The sequence below is a fragment of the Lynx canadensis genome, chromosome A2 (assembly GCF_007474595.2).
Source record: "Lynx canadensis isolate LIC74 chromosome A2, mLynCan4.pri.v2, whole genome shotgun sequence".
In the NCBI taxonomy this organism is placed as follows: domain Eukaryota; kingdom Metazoa; phylum Chordata; class Mammalia; order Carnivora; family Felidae; genus Lynx; species Lynx canadensis.
In genome coordinates, this window is record NC_044304.2 from 15,182,640 (window position 1) to 15,204,938 (window position 22,299).

General features: G+C 45.0%; 1 protein-coding gene across 2 annotated transcripts in view; it reads left to right on the plus strand.

Annotated features, from left to right (window-relative positions):
• LARS2 (leucyl-tRNA synthetase 2, mitochondrial) overlaps positions 1-22,299 on the plus strand; it is a 164,223-nt gene that overhangs the window by 58,766 nt on the left and 83,158 nt on the right. The window contains exons 6-7 of one of the 2 annotated variants that reach the window (XM_030305699.2): positions 1,840-1,929; positions 16,842-16,985. In XM_030305699.2, coding sequence (XP_030161559.1) covers positions 1,840-1,929; positions 16,842-16,985 — 234 coding nt within the window. The remainder of the gene's footprint in view (positions 1-1,839; positions 1,930-16,841; positions 16,986-22,299) is intronic. The other variant, XM_030305702.2, reaches the window with a different exon arrangement.

Genomic DNA, 22,299 nt, shown 5'->3' on the forward strand with positions numbered 1-22,299 from the left:
GCCCCTCCCCTGCTTCTACTCTCCCCTAATTAATTAATTAATAGAGAAAAGAGAACTCTCTTTCCCTCAGTGTAACAGTTGTCATTATCTTGGTCACATTTGCTTTATGTCTTTCCTTAAACTAATGGATAAGAATTTTAAAAGACGTTCACAGTAACAAGGTCTGGGAGTATTTGTACCCAGTTCCCCCACCCCCCCACCCGCCCCCTGCCCCAGTTCATCTTGTGGACCATTGTGATTTGAATTTAATTTGTGAAACCTACATGAGGGATACAAATTTGATTCAACACGCAAGCGTTCTTGGCGTCTGTGTAGTTTATTTTTCATTCAACAGTGCTTTGGGGATGCCTCAACCTGAGCAAAATGAAACGTACTAGAACATTGCTCCTGCCCTGGGTTTTGTTAGAAAATGGGAGTTCTTAGGTGGCTTGTCTGGAAAACTGAGGAAAATGGGTTGTGTGTGCCACGCTTGCAAGGCCTGGGGTGGGCAGGTGGCAGGGTGGACAAAAGATAATAAAATATCAGATGAATTTGGAGGTTTGGGGGAACAAGCCCTCCCATAGTGTGCTGGTCCCATTCTGGAGTTGGCAGAGTGCTTTGTGCATGATGTCCCTGCAGACCTGGTGTCCTAGGGCCTCGGGACTGTATTGTGTGGGTCACAGCCTTGGCATGGCATGGGGCCATCCCACCAGGGGACAGCTCTAGTGTGAGCAAAGCCGTTACACCAGTGGGTTATTCACTACCTGCCTTGCAACTGGGAGTGGAGGAGTGATCAGAGTTGAATTCCTTGTTTTCTCAGAGTTTACTGTGCTATTTTAGCACATAAAAGGACCCAGGAATCTTACATGAGAAAAAATAGCCCATTGGGGGTCCCAGGAGATTAGCTGACACCTTGCTGGGTTCCTGTCACACTGGCCCTCCCATCCTGAGTTTTCAACTCTCTCTTCATTCATTCATTCAAAGAAAGATGGAGTTATATGCACTTTTGATAGAAGTATGCCTTGTATCAGTAGTCCATCCCAAATGGAACGATTTGGCCCTACCCTGCATTCATTTCTATGTTAGCTATTTTCTTGAAGTTCAAGAGCACTAGAAAAGAAACAATGTGGTATAGTGTAAGGGTTTTACGCTTACTTGAATTTATCAACGTAGAGCTTGGTTAATCAGTAACTTATTTTTAAAGATTCTATAGCAAATGTGTTCTCAGGGCAGAAAACAGATTTTTGGAACCTTGGATTTAGGCTTGGAAATACAAGCCAGGTGATTTCTCACTAAGTTTAATTTCTAATAATGATTTTAATGGGTCTTCCTAAACCAGGCAACAGCCTGAGTCACGCAATATAAATGAGTCTGAAGGAGCTTCCAGGTCCCAGTTATACGTAGAAACACAAGATTTGTTTTCAAATGAGCGTCCTACTGAAGCAGGCAGATATTCGTCTTGAATTCTGTGATTGCTTTTAAAATGAACTATGTTCACGAATTAGCATCAAGGTTCCCAAAATACGTGCTGACAAAAATGGTGATACCCAATTTCATACAATGTAATTCATCTGTTACTTGCATGGATAGGGGGGAGAGGTGTGCAGAAAACTTTCAGTTTCTTTTCATTAAACTGACCCTGGGAAAGGTAGGGGTGGTGTTTCAGCAACTCCTTTCTTTCCAGAATGAATTGCATCTTCCCTCACTTTACGAATTGGTAGAAAATATGTAAGTTGGTAAATATTTTTGCGGTGTGATCGCTTTTCAAAATTGAATCGCGAGGCCAACACATCTGTTGATACTGATGTGAGGGGGAATGTTTACAATGGCCTGTGACTGATTTTTCCTCCCCTTTGGCAGGAAATAACTACATGTTTGCCAGATTACTACAAGTGGACTCAGTACCTCTTTGTTAAACTCTATGAGGCTGGACTGGCCTATCAAAAGGAGGTAAGTTAAAGATAGCTGCATTTTATTTTATTTTATTTTATTTTATTTTATTTTATTTTAATTAATTTTAATTTGTTATTTATTTACTGTGAGAAAGAGAGCATAAGTGAGTAAGGAGGGGCAGAGAGAGAGAATCCCAGGAGGGACAGAGAGAAAGAGAGAGAAACAGGGCTTGCGTTTTACCCAAAGTGGGGCTTGTGCTCTACCCGACGTGGGACTCGAACTCACGAATTACGAGATCGTGACCTGAGCCGAAGTCAGTGCTTAACGACTGAGCCACCCAGGCATCCAAAGTTACCTGCATTAAAGAATTTTTTTATCTCCTCAGTCTTACTAGAGCACATCGTTGTTAATTAACATACAGACCCTGTTTGCACAGGAGCAATGAAAATGAGCACTACCTCAAGTTCATGGAATCATTTTTAGCAGACCCAGAGAGTAACTACTGCCTGGCTTAGCACGGTGCCTCCAGAACGGGGCTGGGGCTTCTTAATTCTACCACAGAGTATCTGGTGCCGATAATGATATCACGGAGGGAGCATAGGAAGAGCGGAAGTTTCTCTACTCTTAGCTCAGCTAGGAGTGCCGGCTGGGCGACCTCACTCCAGGAATTGTGGTTTGTCATCTGCTAAAAGGGGTGATAGCATCTCCCTCGCATGGCCTTGGGAAGATCAGAGGTGCTGTTGATTTTTTTTTATTTTTTTAAAAATTTTTTAACGTTTATTTATTTTTGAGACAGAGACAGAGCATGAACGGGGGAGGGGCAGAGAGAGAGGGAGACACAGAATCAGAAGCAGGCTCCAGGCTCTGAGCCGTCAGCCCAGGGCCCGATGTGGGGCTCGAACTCACGGACCGCGAGATCGTGACCTGAGCCGAAGTCGGACGCCTAACCGACTGAGCCACCCAGGCGCCCCCAGAGGTTCTGTTTAAAGAACAGCTATCATAGTGCCTGCACATCGTGGTCTCCCAAGAAACGGAGGGGCTTTTACTGCAGGGGCTCAGTAATGGTGGATAAGCCTCAGATGGTGAGAGAGAGGGAAACACTGCCATAGTGTGGCCGGGTGCTGTACTCTCCAGTATAGTAGTCGCTAGCAGCGTGTGGTTGTTGATATTTAAAGTAATTCAGATGGAATAATATTAATAACGGTCCTCAGTCACCGGCCACGTTCATGCGCTAGTAAGCTAGTATTGAACAGCACAGACACGGAACATTTCCATCGAAACAGAATGACCTACCAGCTGCACCGGTCTAGCCAATTCAGAAGTAACAAGTAGAAAATCCATTGTCCCTTTACGCTTGAGTCCTTCTCCTCTGACCAGAGGGATTTCATGACATAGAATCACATTTGCTTTTCTGCGGTCACATCACACAGCTGGGTCTTGCGGTGAACAGAACTTACGTAAGTGTTCTGTTTGAAGTTGAACAGTTTTTAGGGTCGGTAGGGAGACCAACGCAGAAGCCTCGTGGTGAAGTTCAGAATAAAACCAAAATGCCGTAAACCTCGACATCAACATCGTATGGCTGACCAAAATCAGGAGGTGGAACTGGGGAAGAGAAGTAGAAGCCAGCGTGAGGTGGTCCCTTTATGGTTCATAACAAGGAGGCATAGATCAGGAACTAGAGCTGTACGTCCGTTTTCTCATAGTTAGAAAGGTAGCTATGAAAGGTCAAGGTAGCAAAGACCCAAGAATGAGAAGAGGGGTTGGGGGTGGGAAGAGGGCTGAATGACCATGCGGAGTATCTCGTTTCATGGGTCAGTAGAACCGTCTAAAGATAATCTGTCAAAACTGGGAAGTGTAGTTTTATTAAAGTTACGATGGTAAACACCAGAAGAACTAACTGCGTGGAAGCCGCTCAAAGCGGGGGAATATTTTAATACCCATTTAAGATCGTTACGAATGTTCTTTTTTGATACTCCGCCCAAACTCAACAAGCATTGGTTTCTTAGAGGTGAGTTGTGGTGTTAAATCTGAAACATCAGTGAACTTTTGTACTCTTCCATTATGATGCATCCGTCTGTCCTGCACGCTGGGTGGATTTTATTTTTTTACCCACACATACTCTTGTAACATCACACATTGGTCACTTGGAAAACACCGGTAGGTGTAGTGAGTGACGTAGATCTTCCAAATGTTGACATGTTTCACCCCAGGAATATCATCAGAAGAGTTTTTAAGTGGTAGGAAGCTGTGAAGTTCATGGTGGCCGGATACAAGTTTTCTAAAATTCTGATTTTCACTTCATAGTTCAGATTTTATCATTGGCAGCAGAAACCATCGTGGTTTTCCTTGGAGCAACAGGCTTGCTTTGTTTAATTTTGAGAAAACGTTTGTCAGACTCCTACGTGTCAATAACCATAGTTTATCGTTAGTCATTCTTTCACATGGAAACACAAGTTATTGAAAAAACTGGCTACTCCTTCCTGTTCACCACTCAGACAGTTGTGGCTGTGCTTTTTCCCCGAGACAACTGTCACTTTGTGTGGCCGCACTTCTTATGCCTGCGTCCCATTGCGTCGCAGAAAATACCAAGAGGACGTGTGTTCAAGTGTTAAAATTTAAGAATGTGAATACAGGGGGGCACCTGGGTGGCTCAGGTGGTTGGGCGTCCGACCTCGGCTCAGGTCATGATCTCACAGTTCATGAGTTTGAGCCCCGCGTCGGGCTCTGTGCTGACAGCCTGCTTCGGATTCTGCGTCTCCCTCTCTCTCTGCCGCTCCCCTGCTCATGCTCTGTCTCCATCTCAAAAATAAACATTTAAAAATTAAAAACAAAAAGAATGTGAATACGTTTTATGGCTTTGTCAAGCACAGTATTAGTGAAACCGACTTTCCCCCCTTTCTGCTGAGTGCACAGTAGGAAAAGGTCCAGTGACTGCTGGCAGAGTCTGGTGCCACCACCTTGATTCATGCTGAGGGCCGAAGGTCTCAGCCACCATCACGCTTGCACCATTGTTGCAGATGTGAACACAAGGAGAAAGGCAAACAGGGTGTTACTATTGTAACGAAAAGAGTTTTGATCTGCAGATCCCTGGCAAAGGGCCACGGGGACCCCCAGAGGTCACACTTGGAGAACCATTGTACAAAGTAAGCAGCCCCTAGCCCGGCTCCCATCTTTAAGTTAAGAATATTAAAATGTTGATTATTTTAAAATACTATGTTGTTGAATAGATTGTACTTTTTCGGAGAAAGTGTTGAGTCCCCATTAACATTTGGGATGAATTGACTGAGAATTTTGTGCGACTGGGCCATCCTGATGTTCAACCACTGTGGACCCTCCTGGGTCCATTTAATTTCTTTAAAAAATTTTTTTTTTCAACGTTTATTTATTTTTGGGACAGAGAGAGACAGAGCATGAACGGGGGAGGGGCAGAGAGAGAGGGAGACACAGAATCGGAAACAGGCTCCAGGCTCTGAGCCACCAGCCCAGAGCCTGACACGGGGCTCGAACTCCCGGACCGCGAGATCGTGACCTGGCTGAAGTCGGACGCTTAACCGACTGCGCCACCCAGGCGCCCCTTTAATTTCTTTTAAAGTAAAGACTTAAGAAAAGTTGTTTAATGTTTATTTATTTTAGAAAGATAGTGTTTTTGTTGCTGGTTGTGGACTGAAAGGCTTTTGGTGTATTGATTTTTTTTTGTGTCCACTAAATTGTCATGATCTTAAGAAAAAATCATAAATAGAATACAAAAAACGCACACTTGCTGTATTGTTTGAAGATCAGTGTTAGCCCCAATCCAGGGTATTATTCCATGGGTCTCCTTTTATTGGAAAGCTATTTTCAAATTGGCTTTAACACCTAAAACATCTTGGTGTCCGTTGGCGTTCCATTCCTAGGGTTTATTTCAAAATATAAGCTTTTGAAATTAACATCAGAAAGCTAATTGACTTTAGAAAGCCTGCACATAGCATACTCTGTAAAGCATATTTAGCCAAAAACAACCCGCATATTAATACCTTTCCTCTAATGGCATTGTTGTAACTTTTTTTGAAATAAGAAATAGCCTTAACCCTTAAAGACAGTTCTGCTTAGAAGCTGCACAAATGAACTTAGATTTAGGGAAAGCGTTTCAGCAGAGCATTGCTAAACATAACTGGACTGTTGCAGTCTTTTGTTCTTGACTCACCCCATCCATCAAAATGCTCATTTCCTTTGCAAAAGGAATCTCTTTTTGCTCTTGCCAAACAAAAATATTTCCAGCCAAAAATATGAATATAAAGACCTCCGCTTGGCAGAACGTGAGTTTCACCTCTCTGGTTTAAAAAAAAAAAAATGTGGTGGATGCAGTTAGCGGGGAGGGTGCTGTATTATGCTTGGGCATTCTGGGGAATTATGGAGGCCACCTAATGTGTGGGTTTGTCTTTGGCCTCCTCCGTGATTTCGGAGGCGGCTGGTGACAGTGCTGATGCACCCACCTGCGTTGGGTTTGCCGCGTGGCCTCGCGTTGGGGGAGCTACTGAAGGAAACACTGTACCAACAGGCAGCCTGTCCCGCTCTGCCCCCTCGTGGCTTTGGAAGGTGGTGACGGTAAATAACCGGTAGCCTTAGAAACCATCCTCTCCGGACTCTGTCCAAGCCCAGGCCCCTCCTGGATGGAATGGAGCGAGATGGATTTTGAGAGTTCGACCTTTTCATGCGATCTAGGTAGCGTCCCTTAATTACACATCGTTTTGTCGGGAAAAAAGCTAACGGACCTTAGAAAATCAATACCCTAAAACATCCTTCTGGAGCCTGAAGCTGCCTGAGAGCACACTCAGGAAAGGTTTTTGGGTAGTGTAAAAGCAGAGCCCGAGGAGAAAGAAGCAAGGGAAATGGTGGAGAGTAGCCAAGCGCCCGAGGAGTGATGTGTGGGTCAGGAGACGGAAGGGTGCTAATGGAGGATGTGATCTAGAAGGGACTGGCACCCTGTGTGAAGGGTAAGACCCAGGAGGGGCAAAGGGAAGAAGCATCCTAGTAAAGGGAAGGAGGAGATTAGAAAGCAGGAGGTTTGGAACAGGAGGCACATCGGGGCGGCAGGTATCACGCAGCCGCTGTGCCACAGAGAGGAGAAATGATACATGAGAATTCGGGGAGAAATTGCCCCAAGAATCTCCAACGGAGCCCATAGTTGCCCACACCTCTGAGAACCCACGGGCCAAGAAGGGGCGGTGGGAGGAGGCAAAAATGATGGGACACCCACCGTTATTGCACAGAATCGATCCTTGTGAACATGGCCGATTGATGTTTATGATTGGGTCACGGTATGCATTTTAAAGAAATTGTCTTTAAGTTTGTTTATTTTGAGAGAGACAGAGACAGCACAGGTTGGGGAGGAGCAGAGAGAGGGAGAGAGAGAGAGAATCCCAAGCAGGCTCCACACTGCCAACGCAGAGCCCGACGCGGGGCTCAAACTCATGAAACCGCCAGATCATGACCTGAGCCACCCAGGTGCCCCACGTTGTGCATTTCTACAAGACATTCTGAAAGCTTCCCACAGATCACTCAAACAAACAAACGAACAAAAAAATAGGAATTCTGGTATTTAACCCTTGATCAACTGGGGAACTTCTCTGATCTGGAATGGTTCCTTCTGTGACATTGCGAGATAATTTAAGTGAGGGAAGCAGCGAGCAAGATCTATTAGAGTTCAGCATGTTTGCAGATGTGGTAAGGATTTCATGTATTGATTTAATTACTTATTGATTTAAGGTTGATTTCAAAGTACAAGTACAGGCTGTATTTTACAAATAAGGCCAGTTAACTATAAAGGAACACAGAGTTGACTTTTAGGGGGTGATAGCAAGCAGAAGGGCCAACCGGAAAAGGGAAGGAAATGGCTATAGTCAAGGAGGTTGTCCAGAAACAATAGTAATTGTAGCCAGACTGTGCTTGCTTACAAACCCGGATGTCCATCAAGTAAATGTTCAAGATGTGAAAATCAGGAATGCCGGATAAGAGAAGACCCTGGTTTCAAGGGAAGCTGTATGATAGAGACAGTTTATGAGAGTGGAGACCCAAGGGGCATCCGGGTGGCTCAGTCAGCTAAACGTCTTAACTTCGGCCCAGGTCACGATCTCACGGTTCATGATTCCGAGCCCCGAGTCGGGCTCTGTGCTGACAGCACGGAGCCTGGAGCCCACTTGGAGTTCTGTGTCTCTTCCTCTTTCTCTCTCTGCCCCTCCCCCGCCCCTGCTCACACACACTCTCTCTCTCTCTCTCTCTCTCTCTCTCTCTCTCGTTCTCTCTCTCAAAAATACATAAACACTAGGGCCCCTGGGTGGCTCAGTGGTTGACGCCTCCAACCTCAGCTCAGGCCGTGATCTCGCGGTTTGTGGGTTCGATCCCCACATCAGGCTCTGTGCTGACAGCTCAGAGTCTGGAGCCTGCTTTGGATTTTGTGTCTCCCTTTTTCTCTGTTCCTCCCCTGCTTGCACTCTGTCTCTCTCTCAAAAATAAATAAAGATTTTTAAAAATTAAAAAAAAAATAAACAAAAAAAGAACGGAGACCCGATAAAAGGGATTTGGGAAGTAGTTCCTGGGGGCTACGTTCTGTGCATCCAGGACCCCAGCGGCCCTGCATGTGGCCCACCCCTGGGTCGACCACCTGTGGAAAGGCCGAGCCTGAGCCCTGCAGGTCTGTGGGTGGGCTGGCTTGTGGTCCTGGGAAGAAATGCGAATGGGTTCTCCCAGCCGATGCCTCTTCGATTTCAGATCTTATTTCCTTTGGTGCTTCTGCTCTCCCCCCAAGACTTTCACTGGGGGGAAAATTGGTTTTGCGTTTTGCCTGTATTTGTCTTTCATTCAACACCGGGGTTTTACGATAATGTGTAAGCCTCTTAGGAGCACATCTCCCTCGTTGCATTTTGTAACCTAGAGCCTGAGAGATGCCAGGCCATGTGGGAAATGTTGATAAGAAAATAAAGTCCTGTTTGTTTTTGCAGTCTGTGGTACTGTTTGCTTCTCCTGTCTCCTTGGAGGTTTGCTGGGGGCCGGAGGCAGAAGTGCTGCATGAAGGGCTTTTTTTCTTCTTTCTGTTTTTTAAGTAAAAAAAAAAAAAATTAAGTTTATTTATTTTGAGAGAGAGTGAGAGGGAGCAGGGGAGGGGCAGAGAGAGAGGGAGAGAGAGAATCCCCAGCAGGCCCTGCACTGTCAGCACAGAGCCCGATGCGGGGCTTGAACTCATGAACCGTGAGATCATGACCTGAACAGAAACCTAGAGTCAGATGCTTAACTGACTGAGCCACCCAGGTGCCCCGGGCTTTTTTCCTTTGTTCTCTATACAGTTTTAGCTGTGCCTCTTTTGCGGGGTTGGGGGCGGTTCATGAAAGACTTGTCTATGTTCCTAAACAATACTTGGTCTTTTTTTTGTTTTTGTTTTTTTGTCTTTTATTTTTAGTGGTACCCTTCTCTCTAGCCCCTAATACAGGAAATAATAGCTATGATACCCATCCTTACTTTATCAGCCTGAAGTTTTTAGGTCTAAGGCACTTTTGTCCTCTATTTTGTCTTTCTATATTTATGGATTCAAGATTTTTCCGGACCCTGAAATGAGAGGGACAAATCATTCCGTACAGATCTTTCCCATTCCGCCTCCACGCTTTGTAGGCTTATTAAGCTTTTCAACTGGACGCCCTACGTTTCAGTTGTAAAAGCACAGCCCACAGATGGGTCAGTCTGTCCTCCACTCCTAATTTTTAGACATATCTCTGGATCAGTCAAGGTCGTGGTGGGAAACAGGGAATACACCGGAAAGCAGTTATTGAAGAAGATGTAATAAAAAGACTGTTTTTGTGTAGAGTTTAGGGAAACCAGCAAGGGGTGATCAAACACCTGACATTGGCACCAGAGGGAAGCCTTTGCCACCCCAGGCTGAGGGGGCCGATACTAGGACTGGAAGAACAGTAGCAAAGGCCTCTGTGATAGAGGGTGTGGCCTTTGGTACCATGAGAGGAGGCCTGACTGCGAAGTCGCCCCGGGGGCACCTCCCACTGGTTGAGCACAGCTGGAGGGCAAGGGTCCAAGTTAATGCCGCCGCAGAGGTCAACTTTCTGGGGTGCAGACCACGGTGGAAAGAGGATTTGGAGGGGGAAACGGACAATGCTCAGCATCATCTCGTCTTAGAATTGCTTAGTAAAATTTTATTTCTTTCAGAAATTTTTGAGGGGCCCCCCCGGGTGGCCCAGTCGGTTAAGCGGCCGACTTCGGCTCAGGTCATGATCTCACGGTTCCTGAGTTCGAGCCCTGCGTCCAGCTCTGTGCTGACAGCTCAGAGCCTGGAGTCTGCTTTGGATTCTGTGTCTCCTTCTCTCTCTGCCCCTCCCCCACTCATTTTCTCTCTCTCTCTCTCTCTCTCTCTCTCTCTGTCTGTCTCTCTCTCAAAGATAAATAAACATTAAAAAAATTAAAAGTAAAAAGTTTTTTGAAAACAATGTGTATCAAGTCAGGGTATTTCAGTGCCCAGACACATCTCCCCGTATTCATTGCCTTCTTTGTATTATGGTTTACCTTAATGTCATAAAGGAGTGAACTTTGACGGCAGAGGGATTTATTGTAAATGACGATAGGAACTAATTAGAAGTCTGCAGAGAAGCCTCATAGTGGCTAAGACTGCAGGTTCAGAGTGAGCCAGACACGTGTATGGGCATAGATCTTGGAATATTGTTACCTTTCGGGGGCAGATACTGATTTGGGAGAAGGCACCATGGAATTTTCTAGGATGCTGGGAATGTTCTTTATCTTGATAATGAGTGGTGGTAACAACTTGTTGAGTTGTACACTTCAGATTTGTCCACACTGCTCTCTGTATGCTCTACTTGAACGTAAACAGGAGTTTTTAACGTTTATTTATTTTTGAGACAGAGAGAGACAGACCATGAACAGGGGAGGGTCAGAAAGAGGGAGACACAGAATCCGAAACAGGCTCCAGGCTCTGAGCTGTCAGCACAGAGCCCGACGCGGGGCTCGAACTCACAGACTGTGAGATCATGACCTGAGCCGAAGTCGGCCGCCCAACCGACTGAGCCACCCAGGCGCCCCAAACAGGAGTTTTTAAAAGTTGCAAAAAAGTTTTACAGTTTTGAGAGACCTGAGTTCCTGCCCTTTCTCTGTCACTGACTGTGTGACCTCAGGCAAGTTATTTAATCTCTCTGTTCCTTAATTTCCTCCTCTGCAATCTGGGGGGGAATAATATTCTTACCTCCACTGGCTGGTCTATGAACTCACAAGTGTAGATAGTGTGCTGCATGAGGGGCAGGTTTTCTACTAACACCACAAAGGTCTCTCGCCCAGTGAGTGGCATTTGATAGTAATTCTTGCTGCAAGTAAAAATAATAAAGATAATATTCTTACCTCCAAATGTGGTTGTGCAGGATTGGAAGAGCCAACCTTAGTTTGGCCCTTAAGCACAGCATCTAGCATATGGCAATCAGTCAGTAAATGTTAGCTATTTCTATTCAAATAAATATATTTGTTTCCCCTAAAACAACCTGATTCTACGAAGTTCCAGGTACCATGTTTTTTTCTTTTCCTGTGTTTATTAAAATTTCCAATCACATAGGTTCATCTTTTGGCACAAGAAGATACCAAACTTGATTAGACAGATGCTCATAGGCTTCCTCCCAAACCTGTTTGTTTTTTTTTTTTTAAAGATAGATTTTGGGGGGCACCCGGGTGGCTCAGTCGGTTAAGCGTCTGACTTCGGCTCAGGTCATGATCTCACGGTTCGTGGGTTCGAGCCCCACGTTAGGTCCTGTGCTGACAGCTCAGAGCCTGGAGCCTGCTTCGGATTCTGTGTCTCCCTCTCTCTCTCTGCCCCTCCCCCACTCACAGTCTCTTTCTCTCTCAAAAATAAACATTAAAAAATAATAAAATAATAAAAAGGATACTGTTTTTAAATTTCGATTTTAGTTAACATACAGTGCAGTATTGGTTTCAGGAGTGGAATTCCGTGATTCATCACTTACATACAACACCCAATGCTCATCACAAGTATCCTCCTTAATACCCATCACCCATCTAGCCTGTCTCCCACCCACCTTCTTCCATCAACCCTCATCATCAACCCTGTTCTCTGTTGTTAAGAGTCTCTTGTGGTTTGTTTCCCTCTTTCCTCTTCCTTTTCCCTTCCCATATATTCATCTGTTTTGTTTCTTAAATTCTGCACGAGTGAAATCATACCGTATTTGTATTTCTGTGACTGACTTATTTCACCTAGCATAATACATTCTAGCTTCATCTACATCACTGCAGGTGGCAAAATTTCATTCTTTTTTGATAGCTGAGTAATATTCCATTATATACCACATTATTATATACCCCATCTTCTTGATCCATTCATCGGTTGATGGACATTTGGGCTCTCTCCATAGTTTGGCTATTGTTGACAATGCTGCTATAAATATTGGGGTGCATGTACCCTTTTGTATCTGTATTTTTGTATCCTTTGGGTAAACACCTAATAGTGCAACTGCTGGGTCATAGGCTAGTTCTATTTTCAGTTTCTTGAGGAACCTCCATACTGTTCCCCAGAGTGGCTGCACCAGTTTGCATTCCCACCAATAGTGCAGGAGCGTTCCCTTTTCTCCTCATCCTCACCAACACCTGTTGTTTCCTGTGTTGTTAATTTTGGCTATTCTGATAAATGTGAGGTGGCATCTCACTGTGGTTTCGATTTGTATTTCCCTGATGGTGAGTGATGTTGAGCATCTTTTCATGTGTCTGCTGGCCATCTGGATGTCTTCTTTGGCAAAGTGTCTATTCATGTCTTCTGCCCACTTCTTAAACTGGGTTATTTGTTTTTTGCGTGTTGAGTCTGATAAGTTCTTCATAGATTTTGGATACTCACCCTGTGTCATGTTGTTCGCTAATATCTTCTCCCATCCCGTAGGCTGCCTTTTAGTTTTGTTGATTGTTTCCTTTGCTGTGCAGAAGTTTTTTATCTTAATGAAGTCCCAATAGTTCATGTTTGCTTTTGTTTCCATTGCCTTCAGCAACGTGTCTAGTAAGAAGTTGCTGTGGCTGAGGTCAAAGAGGTTTTTGCCTGCTTTTTCCTCTAGGATTTTGATGGTTTCCTGTCTCACATTTAAGTCTGTCATCCATTTTGAGTTTATTTTTGTGTATGGTATAAGAAAGTGGCCCAGTTTCATTCTTCTGTATGTCGCTGTCCAGTTTTTCCAACACCATTTGTTGAAGAGACTTTTTTTCCATTGGATAGTCTTTCCTGCTTTGTCAGAGATTAGTTGGCCATATAGTTGTGGGTCCGTTTCTGGGTTTTCTCTTCTGTCCCGTTGATCTATGTGTCTGTTTTTATGCCAGTACCATACTGTCTTTATGACTACAACTTTGTAATATAGCTTGGAATCCGGAATCATGATGCCTCCAGTTTTGTTTTTCTTTTTCAGGATTGCTTTGGCTATTCAGGGTCTTTTGTGGTTCCATACAAATTTTAGGATTGTTTGTTCTAGCTCTGTGAAAAAGTCTGGTGGTATTTTGATAGGGATTGCATTAAATACGTACATTGCTTTGGGTAGTAATAATTTTGACAATGCTTGTTCTTCTAATCCATGAGCATGGAATGCTTTTCCATTTCTTTGTATCCTCTTTAATTTCTTACATAAGGGTTCTATAGTTTTCAGAGTACATATCTTTTACTTCTTTGGTTAGGTTTATTCCTAGGTATCTTACCGTTTTTGGTGCAATTGCAAATGGGATTGATTCCTTGATTTCTTTTTCTGCTGCTTCGTTATTGGTATATAGAAATGCAGCCGATTTCTGCACATTGATTTTATATCCTGCAACTTTGCTGAATTCGTGTATTAGTTCTAGCAGTGTTTTGGTGGAGTCCTCTGGGTTTTCTACACAGAGTATCATGTTGTCTGCAAATAGTGAGAGTTTGACTTCTTCTTTTCCGATTTGGATGCCTTTTATTTCTTTTTGTTGTCTGATTGCTGAGGTTAAGATTTTCAGTACTATGTTAAATAGTAATGGTGAGAGGGGACATCTTTGGTCCCGGTCCTAACTGTAGGGGAAAGGCTCTCAGTTTTTCCCCATTGAGGATGATATTAGCTATGGGTCTTTCTTATATGGCCTTTATCATGTTGAGGTGTGTTCCATCTATCCCTACTTTGTTGAGGTTTTAATCGAGAATGGATGTTGTACGGGGCATCTGGGTGGCTCAGTTGGTTAAGCATCTGACTTTGGCTCAGGTTATGATCTCATAGTTCGTGGGTTCAAGCCCCACGTCGGACTCTGTGCTGACAACTCAGAGCCTAGAGCCCGCTTTGGATTCTGTGTCTCCCTCTCTCTCTGCCCCACCCTCCCGCTCATGCTCTATCTCTGTCTCTTAAAAATAAGTAAACATTAAAAAAATTAAAAAAAAAAGAAAGAATGGATGCTGTATTTTGTCAAATGCTCTTTCTGCATCTATTGATGGGATCGTATGGTTCTTGTCTTTTGTTTTATTAATGTGGTGTATCATGTTGATTGATTTGTGAATATTGAATAAGCCCTACAGCCCAGGAATAAATCCCACTTGATCATGGTGAATAATTCTTTTAATGTACGTTGAATTCGATTTGGTAGTATTTTATTGAGAATTTTTACAACCATATTCCTCAGGGATATTGACCTGTAATTCTCCTTTTTTGTGGGGTCTTTGGTTTTGGAATCAAGGCTTTGTAGAATGAGTTTGGTAGTTTTCCTTCTATTTGAGAAAAATAGGTATTAACTCTTCTTTAAATGTCTGGTAGAATTCCCCTGGGAAGCCATCTGGCCCAGGTCTCTTGTTTGTTGGGAGATTTGTGATTACTGATTCAGTTTCTTTGATGGTTATGGGTCTGTTCAAATTTTTTATTTCTTCCTGTTTCAGTTATGGTAGTTTGTGACTTTCTAGTAATTTGTCTGTTTCTTCCAGATTGCCCAGTTTGTTGGCATATAATTTTTCATAGTATTCTCTTATAGTTGTTTGTATTTCTGTGGTGTTGGTTGTGATGTCTCCTCTTTCATTCATGATTTTATCTATTTGGGTCCTTTCTCTTTTTGAGAAGTCTGACTAGAGGTTCATCAATTTGTTAATTGAAAGAACCAGCTCTTAGTTTCATTGATCTGTTCTACTGTTTTTTGTTGTTGTTGTTGTTTCAGTATCATTTGTTTCTGCTCTAATCTTTATTATTTCCCTTCTTCTGCTGGCTTTAGGCTTTATTTGCTTTATTTGTTCCTTTTCTAGCTCCTTTAGGTATAAGGTTAGGTTATTTGGGACCTTTCTTACTTCTTGAGATGTACCTGAATTGCAATATACTTCCCTCTTAGGACTGCCTTTGCTGCATCCCAAAGGGTTTAGACTGTCGTGTTTTCATTTTCATTTGCTTCCATGTATTTTTTTATTTCTTCTTTAATTTCTTGGTTAACCCATTTATTCTTTAGTAGGATGTTCTTTAACTTCCATGTATTTGAGAACTTTTCAAATTTTTTCTTGTGGTTGACTTCAAGTTTCAGAGCAATATGATCTGAAAACATGCATGGTATAATCTTGATCTTTTTTGTACCTGTTGAGGGTTAATTTGTGACCCAGTATGTGGTCTATTCTGGAGAATGTTCCATGTGTGCTCAGAAAGAATGTGTTTTCACGGGGTGCCTGGGTGGCTCAGTCAGTTGAGTGCCCAACTCTTGATTTTGGCTCAGGTCATGATCTTACCATCTATGGGATCGAGCCCTGCATTGAGCTCTGTGGCTAACAGTGCGGAGCCTGCTTGGGATTCTCTTCCTCTCTCTCTTTCTGCCCCTCCCCCCTCAAAATAAATAAATAAGCATTTAGAAAAAAAGAATGTTTATTCTGCTGCTTCAGGATGAAATGCTCTGAATATATCTAAGTCCATTTGGTTCAGTGTGTCATTCAAAGCCATTGTTTCCTTCTTGATTTTCCGCTTAGATGATCTGTCCATGCTGTAAGTGGGATGTTAAATCCCTCTGCTATTATTATCAATTCTTTATGTTTGTTATTTTTTTTAATGTTTATTTTTGAGAGAGAGAGAGAGAGAGCAGGGGAGGGGCAGAGAGAGAGAGGGAAACAGAGGATGTAAGCAGGCTCTGTGCTGTCAGCGCAGAGCCCGATGTGGGGCTCTGTGCCTCTGAGAGAGGCTCTCACCACGCTTTTGCCAGCTTGTGTGAGGAAAGCGGCCGCAGGACCGCGCAGCAGTTCAGTTTACGTCAAAACAGCAGAAAGCCAGAACCCCTGCTTACTACCCTAAACAGCCTCAGTTCCCCACTCCTGTGCCTAGAAGCAGCATGGCATGTTGGTGCCACCCATCCCTCTTGTGACCAGGGGACCCTCAGACCTTGCTGTCACTCCTAGCATTCCTCCCACTTTGCCACCCGAGGGCCTTTAAGCCAGGCACTTCCCCCACTGTAACGGACTTCTGAAAGTTAGAATTTTGTGTTCTGCTGCTTAAGATACTTTGCGGTAGCCTCCGTAACCAGGCTTCCTCCCTGCTGCCACACTTGTAGCTTTGTCTCCCCCAGATCAACTCTCCAGACGCCGTACCTTCCACAAGGTGGTCGCTTTCTTACCTGCAGACTGGCAGTTTTTGTGCTCTCAGACCTCTGATTGGCTCTCGGGCGGTCAGAACGATTCGCTGACCATCTAGCTGCATCCGAGGGACGAGACACGCTTAGGCTCTCCCTGCTCTTCTGCCGTCTCAACTCCCAGGCTCCGGAGCCTGTTCCAAGATGAAAGCATAGAGGTGGTTCATACGCTCTTCCTTGTTACAGGTTGCTAGGGGTTTCCTTGCCGAGCAGTACTCCAAGGAGATGCCCTCAAGCCTCAGAGCAGAGATACAGAGATACCGCACTTACGGATCTTCTCACGCGTAAGAAGCCGAAAATGACCCTCTTCAGGATGCTCACCAGATTTTACCATTTTGTTTTATGGGTTATAACAGGCCTTGGTCAACTGGGACCCAGTGGATCAAACGGTGCTTGCCAACGAGCAGGTGGATGAGCATGGCTGTTCGTGGCGTTCTGGAGCAAAGGTGGAACGGAAGTACCTCAGACAGTGGTTTATTAAGACAACTGCTTATGCCAAGGTGAGCGTCAGCCTGGAGGTGCCCCAGTTAGTGCCGCATGTGTTGGGAGGCAATGCCAAGGTCCTCTGGGTATTACAGAGACTCGCTGTTGAGGATGAACTCTGGCAAGGGCTCTTAGAGCCACAGGTGTGGCACATGAGACTCAGGACCGCTCATTTAGAGGGTGATGGATTTGGGTGTTTTAGGGGTACTTCCAGAATGGCCCCTGGAGGTCATCGTTGGCTGTCATTTGCTGACCTTTCAACACTCAATCGTTGTGTTGCCATACAGGCCAAAAAACATATGACTTTATTTGCAATTGTAAAGCGAGAAAGGAAAAAAAAAAAAGGCATCTTCATTGGTATAGTACTAGTAAAACCTCCAGATAGAATGACATTTCAGAGGGTCCAGAGAAGACAGTCTAAAAGGCATGAAGAGATGGTCTCCAGGAAGCAAAGCCAGAGTGAAAATTAACTAAGCCAGGAGCCAAAGCTCCGATTTTAACTCTTGTGTCCCTGATTAACAGTATAAACTGGTGTGAGTCGGGAGGCTCCGTTTTCTCATCATTAGAAGGAGACGGTGGGACCAAGTGGTCTCTAAAGTGCCTTTTGGCTTTTCATGCGGTCGGGGATTCAAGGCAAAGCCAGCCATTGAAAGGGGGAGACTGCTTATTAAATCACCACTAGCCTGAGCAGAAGAACCCGTTCTGGGTATGCCAGAACCACTCCGTGCAAGATCCCCTCCAAGGTTACCAAGTTTCAGGATATGGGATTGAGGGATCGCTCCCGTCAACTCCAGAGACAAGTGACTAGAGCATATCAGGGATGTTTCCCGTGGCAGTTAGATCATCTCCATATTTTTCAGCTTAAGACTGGACATAAACAGGATTTAAAAAGTTAAAGACATCACGAGACGGATAGTTCTACCCATCCGTAGCAGCCCGTGAAGTGCTCTGTCGGAGACAGGGTAGTGGGCTGAAATGGACTTTGGGTCAGATCCAATACTGTACTTCCTTTTTTTTTTAAGTTTATTTATTTTGAGGAGGGGAGGGGCAGACAGAGAGAGGGAGAGAGAGAATCCCAAGCGGGCTCCGTGCTGTCAGCACAGAGCCCGACGCGGAGCTCAGTCCCACGAACCGAGATCGTGACCTGAGCTGAAATCAAGCGTCGGATGCTTAACGGACTGAACCATCCAGGCGCTCCACCCCCCCCAATACTGTACTTCTTATATGCAAAGAAAGCACAAAGTTAAAAATAACCCCCGATCGCTGCAAAACTTGGCTGAATTAGAACTTCAGCACACCAACTCACAATACCAGTGCCATATGGATATGTGACCTCCAGTTTTCTCACTCAAAAGACATGTCTCAAATGAGGCAGTTTTCCCATTATAATTAATCCGGAAGGTAGCAGAGAATAGCATATGGATTTGGAAAACTACCCATTAGAACTTGTTAACACAGTGCCTTGCTCCTTTTAAGCACACAAGAATATTGAGAGACAGAAAAACAAAGCTGAGGACCTTGCTTTGTATAACATCCCAGGCCGTGGGAGCCCCTGTCTACTCCACTGTGTTACTGGGAGGGAAGCCAGGTCACCCCAAGCTGACTCTGTACTAGGCATTGTGGGAAGGCCATCTAATTAGCTCTTTTTTTTTTTTTTTTTTTTTTGACCGTTGCCTCCAGTTGAAAATGTTATAATCTCACTGAGGGACATTATTCTTGAACTCATCAGCTGTGAGTTTTCAACTGTTCAGCGGAAATTGTTAGTTACCATGGTGATTCACCTGGTTCTCGCTGAACTCCTGCACAGGTTTATTGAAAAAGCTGTCTTTGGAGGTCAGCACTTCGTTTTCCCTGAAATTCGGGAGACCAGGGTGTGGTGTGAGAGTGGTGCGGGGGAGCAGAAACCTGTGTTCACCGCAGGGCCTCTGCTGAGGGCTGCATGTGCACAAAGCAGGACTCTATAAGGCCTAATAGAAAATGGTTATAACAAGATTGAGAGGAGACCAGAGACACGAGCAGACTGCACGGTGCTCAGAGATCTTGGGGTTATGGCCCAGCCAGCAGTATGGAGTTGAGAGCCCCAAAAGGCCATATGTGAGAAGTAGGGATGACCCCCTAGAACCAAAGACAAAATCAGAATAGACTCAACTTAATAAAAAATAGAAGTAAGCCTGACAGTTTCAAAAGGAACTCTCAGAACAAAACTCAACACCTTTAGAGGAGACCATATGATCTCGACTCCCTACATGGTTGGTTTTTTACTTGCGTGTCCAACATATAATAATAATTAAAAAAAAAAAAAAAGTACTAGCCCTGCAAAGAATCAGGAAACTGTGGCTCATAATCAAGAAAGAAAAAGGGGAGGGGAGAGGGGGCAGCCCATTAGAAATAGATTCAGAGATGACCCAGACATTGGAATTATGAGAGAAAGCCAGAGACATCTGTTACATAAATGGTCTGGGACTTAAAGGAAAAGGTGGTCATGATGAGGGAACAGATGGTGAATCTCAGAAGAGAAATGGAAACTATTTAAAAAAAAAAAAAAAGAGAACTGGAAATCTAGAACAGAAAAGCATAATATCTGAAACAGAAAGTCACTGTTTGGGCTCCAGAGGGATGAGGAAGGGTTAAAGCAAAGCCATAAAGCTGGAGGGGAGCTCTTTCAAAGGGAACATCATGCGTGGTGGCCCCAAAGTAGAAATGTATCTGATGATGTTGAGAAGCTGGAAGAACGACAGTATTACCAGAACAGAGAGCCAGGAGGAAAGACTAACTAGGGCTGGAGAAGCTGGAGAGGGTTAGGGGCCAGATCAGGCGTGTCCTTTTAGGTCTTAAGGAGTTTGGACTTTATCATGGAGGCCATGGGAAACCATGGAAGGACTCTAAGAAAGGGAATGACACGGTCAAATGTGTGGTTTTTATAAATTCACTGTGGACAAGGCAGTGTGGATGCAGGCAGGCCTGCTAAGAGGCTATGACAATAGTCCAGGTGTGTATGACTTAGGCTATGGGTGGGAGTAGTAGGGGGAGATGGGTAGGTTAGAAAAATACTCAGATGGTGAAATTTGCAGCACTTCCTCACCTATTGGATGACAGTGTGTAGGAGGTGGTGTCATTAGGAAGGACCCTGACCTGGACACAGCAGATGACTGAGCTACTGACTGCGGTAGGGAGTCTGGAAGAGACGTAGTCCTGACCCTTTGAATCGGAGTGGCCCTGAGACTGTGGAGTGAAGATGTACAAGTAATAATAGGTGCTCGGATAAGTGGGTTTGAAACTTCAAAGATGAGGGGCACCTGGGTGGCTCAGTCAGTTAAGCATCCGACTCTTGATTTTGGCTCAGGTCATGATCTCATGGTTTGTGGGTTCGAGTCCTGTATCAGTCTCTGCACTAACAGTATGCTCTCTCTCTCAAAAATAAACTTAAAAAAAAAAAAAAAAAAGAAAGAAACTTTAAGGATCAAATGATAAGACATCTACCTTAAAACCTGGTATGATAGAAATAGCGTTGAATCAGTAAGGAGATCATGCTATATAGATTAAGGATGAGGTCTCAGATCAACTGGTAATGCTTTTAGCTGCAAGTAACTGAAAACCTGAGCTATGGGTGTCTTAAACAGACGGGAGTTGATTTTTCCCATATAAAATGGCCCAAGGTGCTGGGACTGAACCAGGATAGGGCTCTGAGTTGGCATCTTGGGGGTTCTCTCAGCCTTTTCCTTCCTGCCTTATCACCTCTTGCTGGCAAGATGGCTGCTGCAGCTCCAGATATCACATTTCCATGCAAGACAGAGAGAAGCAGAAGGGGGGCAGTGTGACTGTTTCTGTTACCTGGAAAGCAAGAACTTTCCCACAACTCCCCCAACAAAATCCTACTGAGGTTCTTTTAGCCCCAGTTATGTCATGTGGCTACTCCCCAGCTTCAACGGAAGCTAAGGAAAGCAGGTTCAGTCTTTTTAGCTTCTTTGGTCAAGCTGCCTGACGGAAGGGGATGGCCAGCGGGTGCTGGGATGGTCAGTGAGCTGTGCCTGACATTGTCTTCTTTAGAATTTTGTATGTGTGACTGGTTTTGCTGTGCTGGGGGCTGCCTCTGTGCCGAACGGCTGGCGGTCTGCATGGGAGCGTGGCTGTGAAGGGGCCCTCCTTTCATTCATGTAACTTCCGGATTGGAAAACGATGCCTGATGCGCAGATCACTGGGAACCCCGAAATGCCGAAGTCCTTTATTAAGGCTGTTCTGTGATGTTATTGGATTTTTCTCCCCTCCTCCCCTTGCCCCTACCCGGTCTTGCTAGGACTATTTGCTTCGTGAAATGTTGAGAAAACTGGCAGAAGGAGTATCCAAGGCACATGAATTAGTCTGGGCAGAGCTGTGTGGGCGGCATCTCGTGGGCAGCACCGCGAGGGGAGAGCAGGGGGAGGAGGGAGGATTGCAGGCCTCCGCGCAGAAAGCAAAAGGGATTCGGGGTCTGATGGAGCGATCGCCTCAGTTCCTGCCAGCAGGGTGACAATTGGGAGGCGAGACAAATCGAGAGCCGGCTTCCCACTGGAACTTGTCTAATAGATTTGTGGTTTTGATTTCTGCGGCTGCCTCCTGTAGCCCCCAGACGCTGCCTCCCGCAGGCCCTCGGCCGCTGGGGCACTGTTCATAGGTTCCTCTTTGGACGTAATCATGCCCTGATGGTGCTTAGTCAACCACCACATCACATTGGTGGGTATATTTTCCACATTTCCAGGCGATACCTGGCAGCTGCTAGAATATGAAGCAAGTCTGTGTGCCCCCTCCCGTTTCCTACCTGCTTTTGCCCCCGATCTGATCGGTGCTCAGGCTTTTACCTTCCCCATCTTACTTATCCCTCACATTGTTCCTTTAAGCGTCGGTGTGCCTGTTATCCCCATTTTACTGACGTAGAAACTGAGGCTCTCACTGGTAATAAGTAATGGCCCTGGGATTCAAATTCGGGTGCTTGAGCTCTTAACCGGCAGTCTGTTCCACTTCTCAGGGAGCGTGAATTCATTTGTTCTTTCCCTCGATGTTACTGAGCGCCTGGCCAGACCTGGGCTAGGTGCTAGCAGGGGGCGTGGAGGCCAGTGTGGGAGACAGTCTGAGACTGAGCCGGCACGGCTCCCTGGGATCACCGTGCCGATGCGGGAGAGCACATCGGGGCCAGGAGGAGGAGCCCCACGTTGGCCCTGTGCTCTGAGAGGTGACGGAGGGTGGGAAGTGCAAAATGTCTGTTGGGGAACATTTGATCGCCTTCCCGACGGGCAGGAAACTTCACGTCTCACAAGTATTTCCAAGTAGAATTTCTGCTGGCGAGAAGCGGCTGAG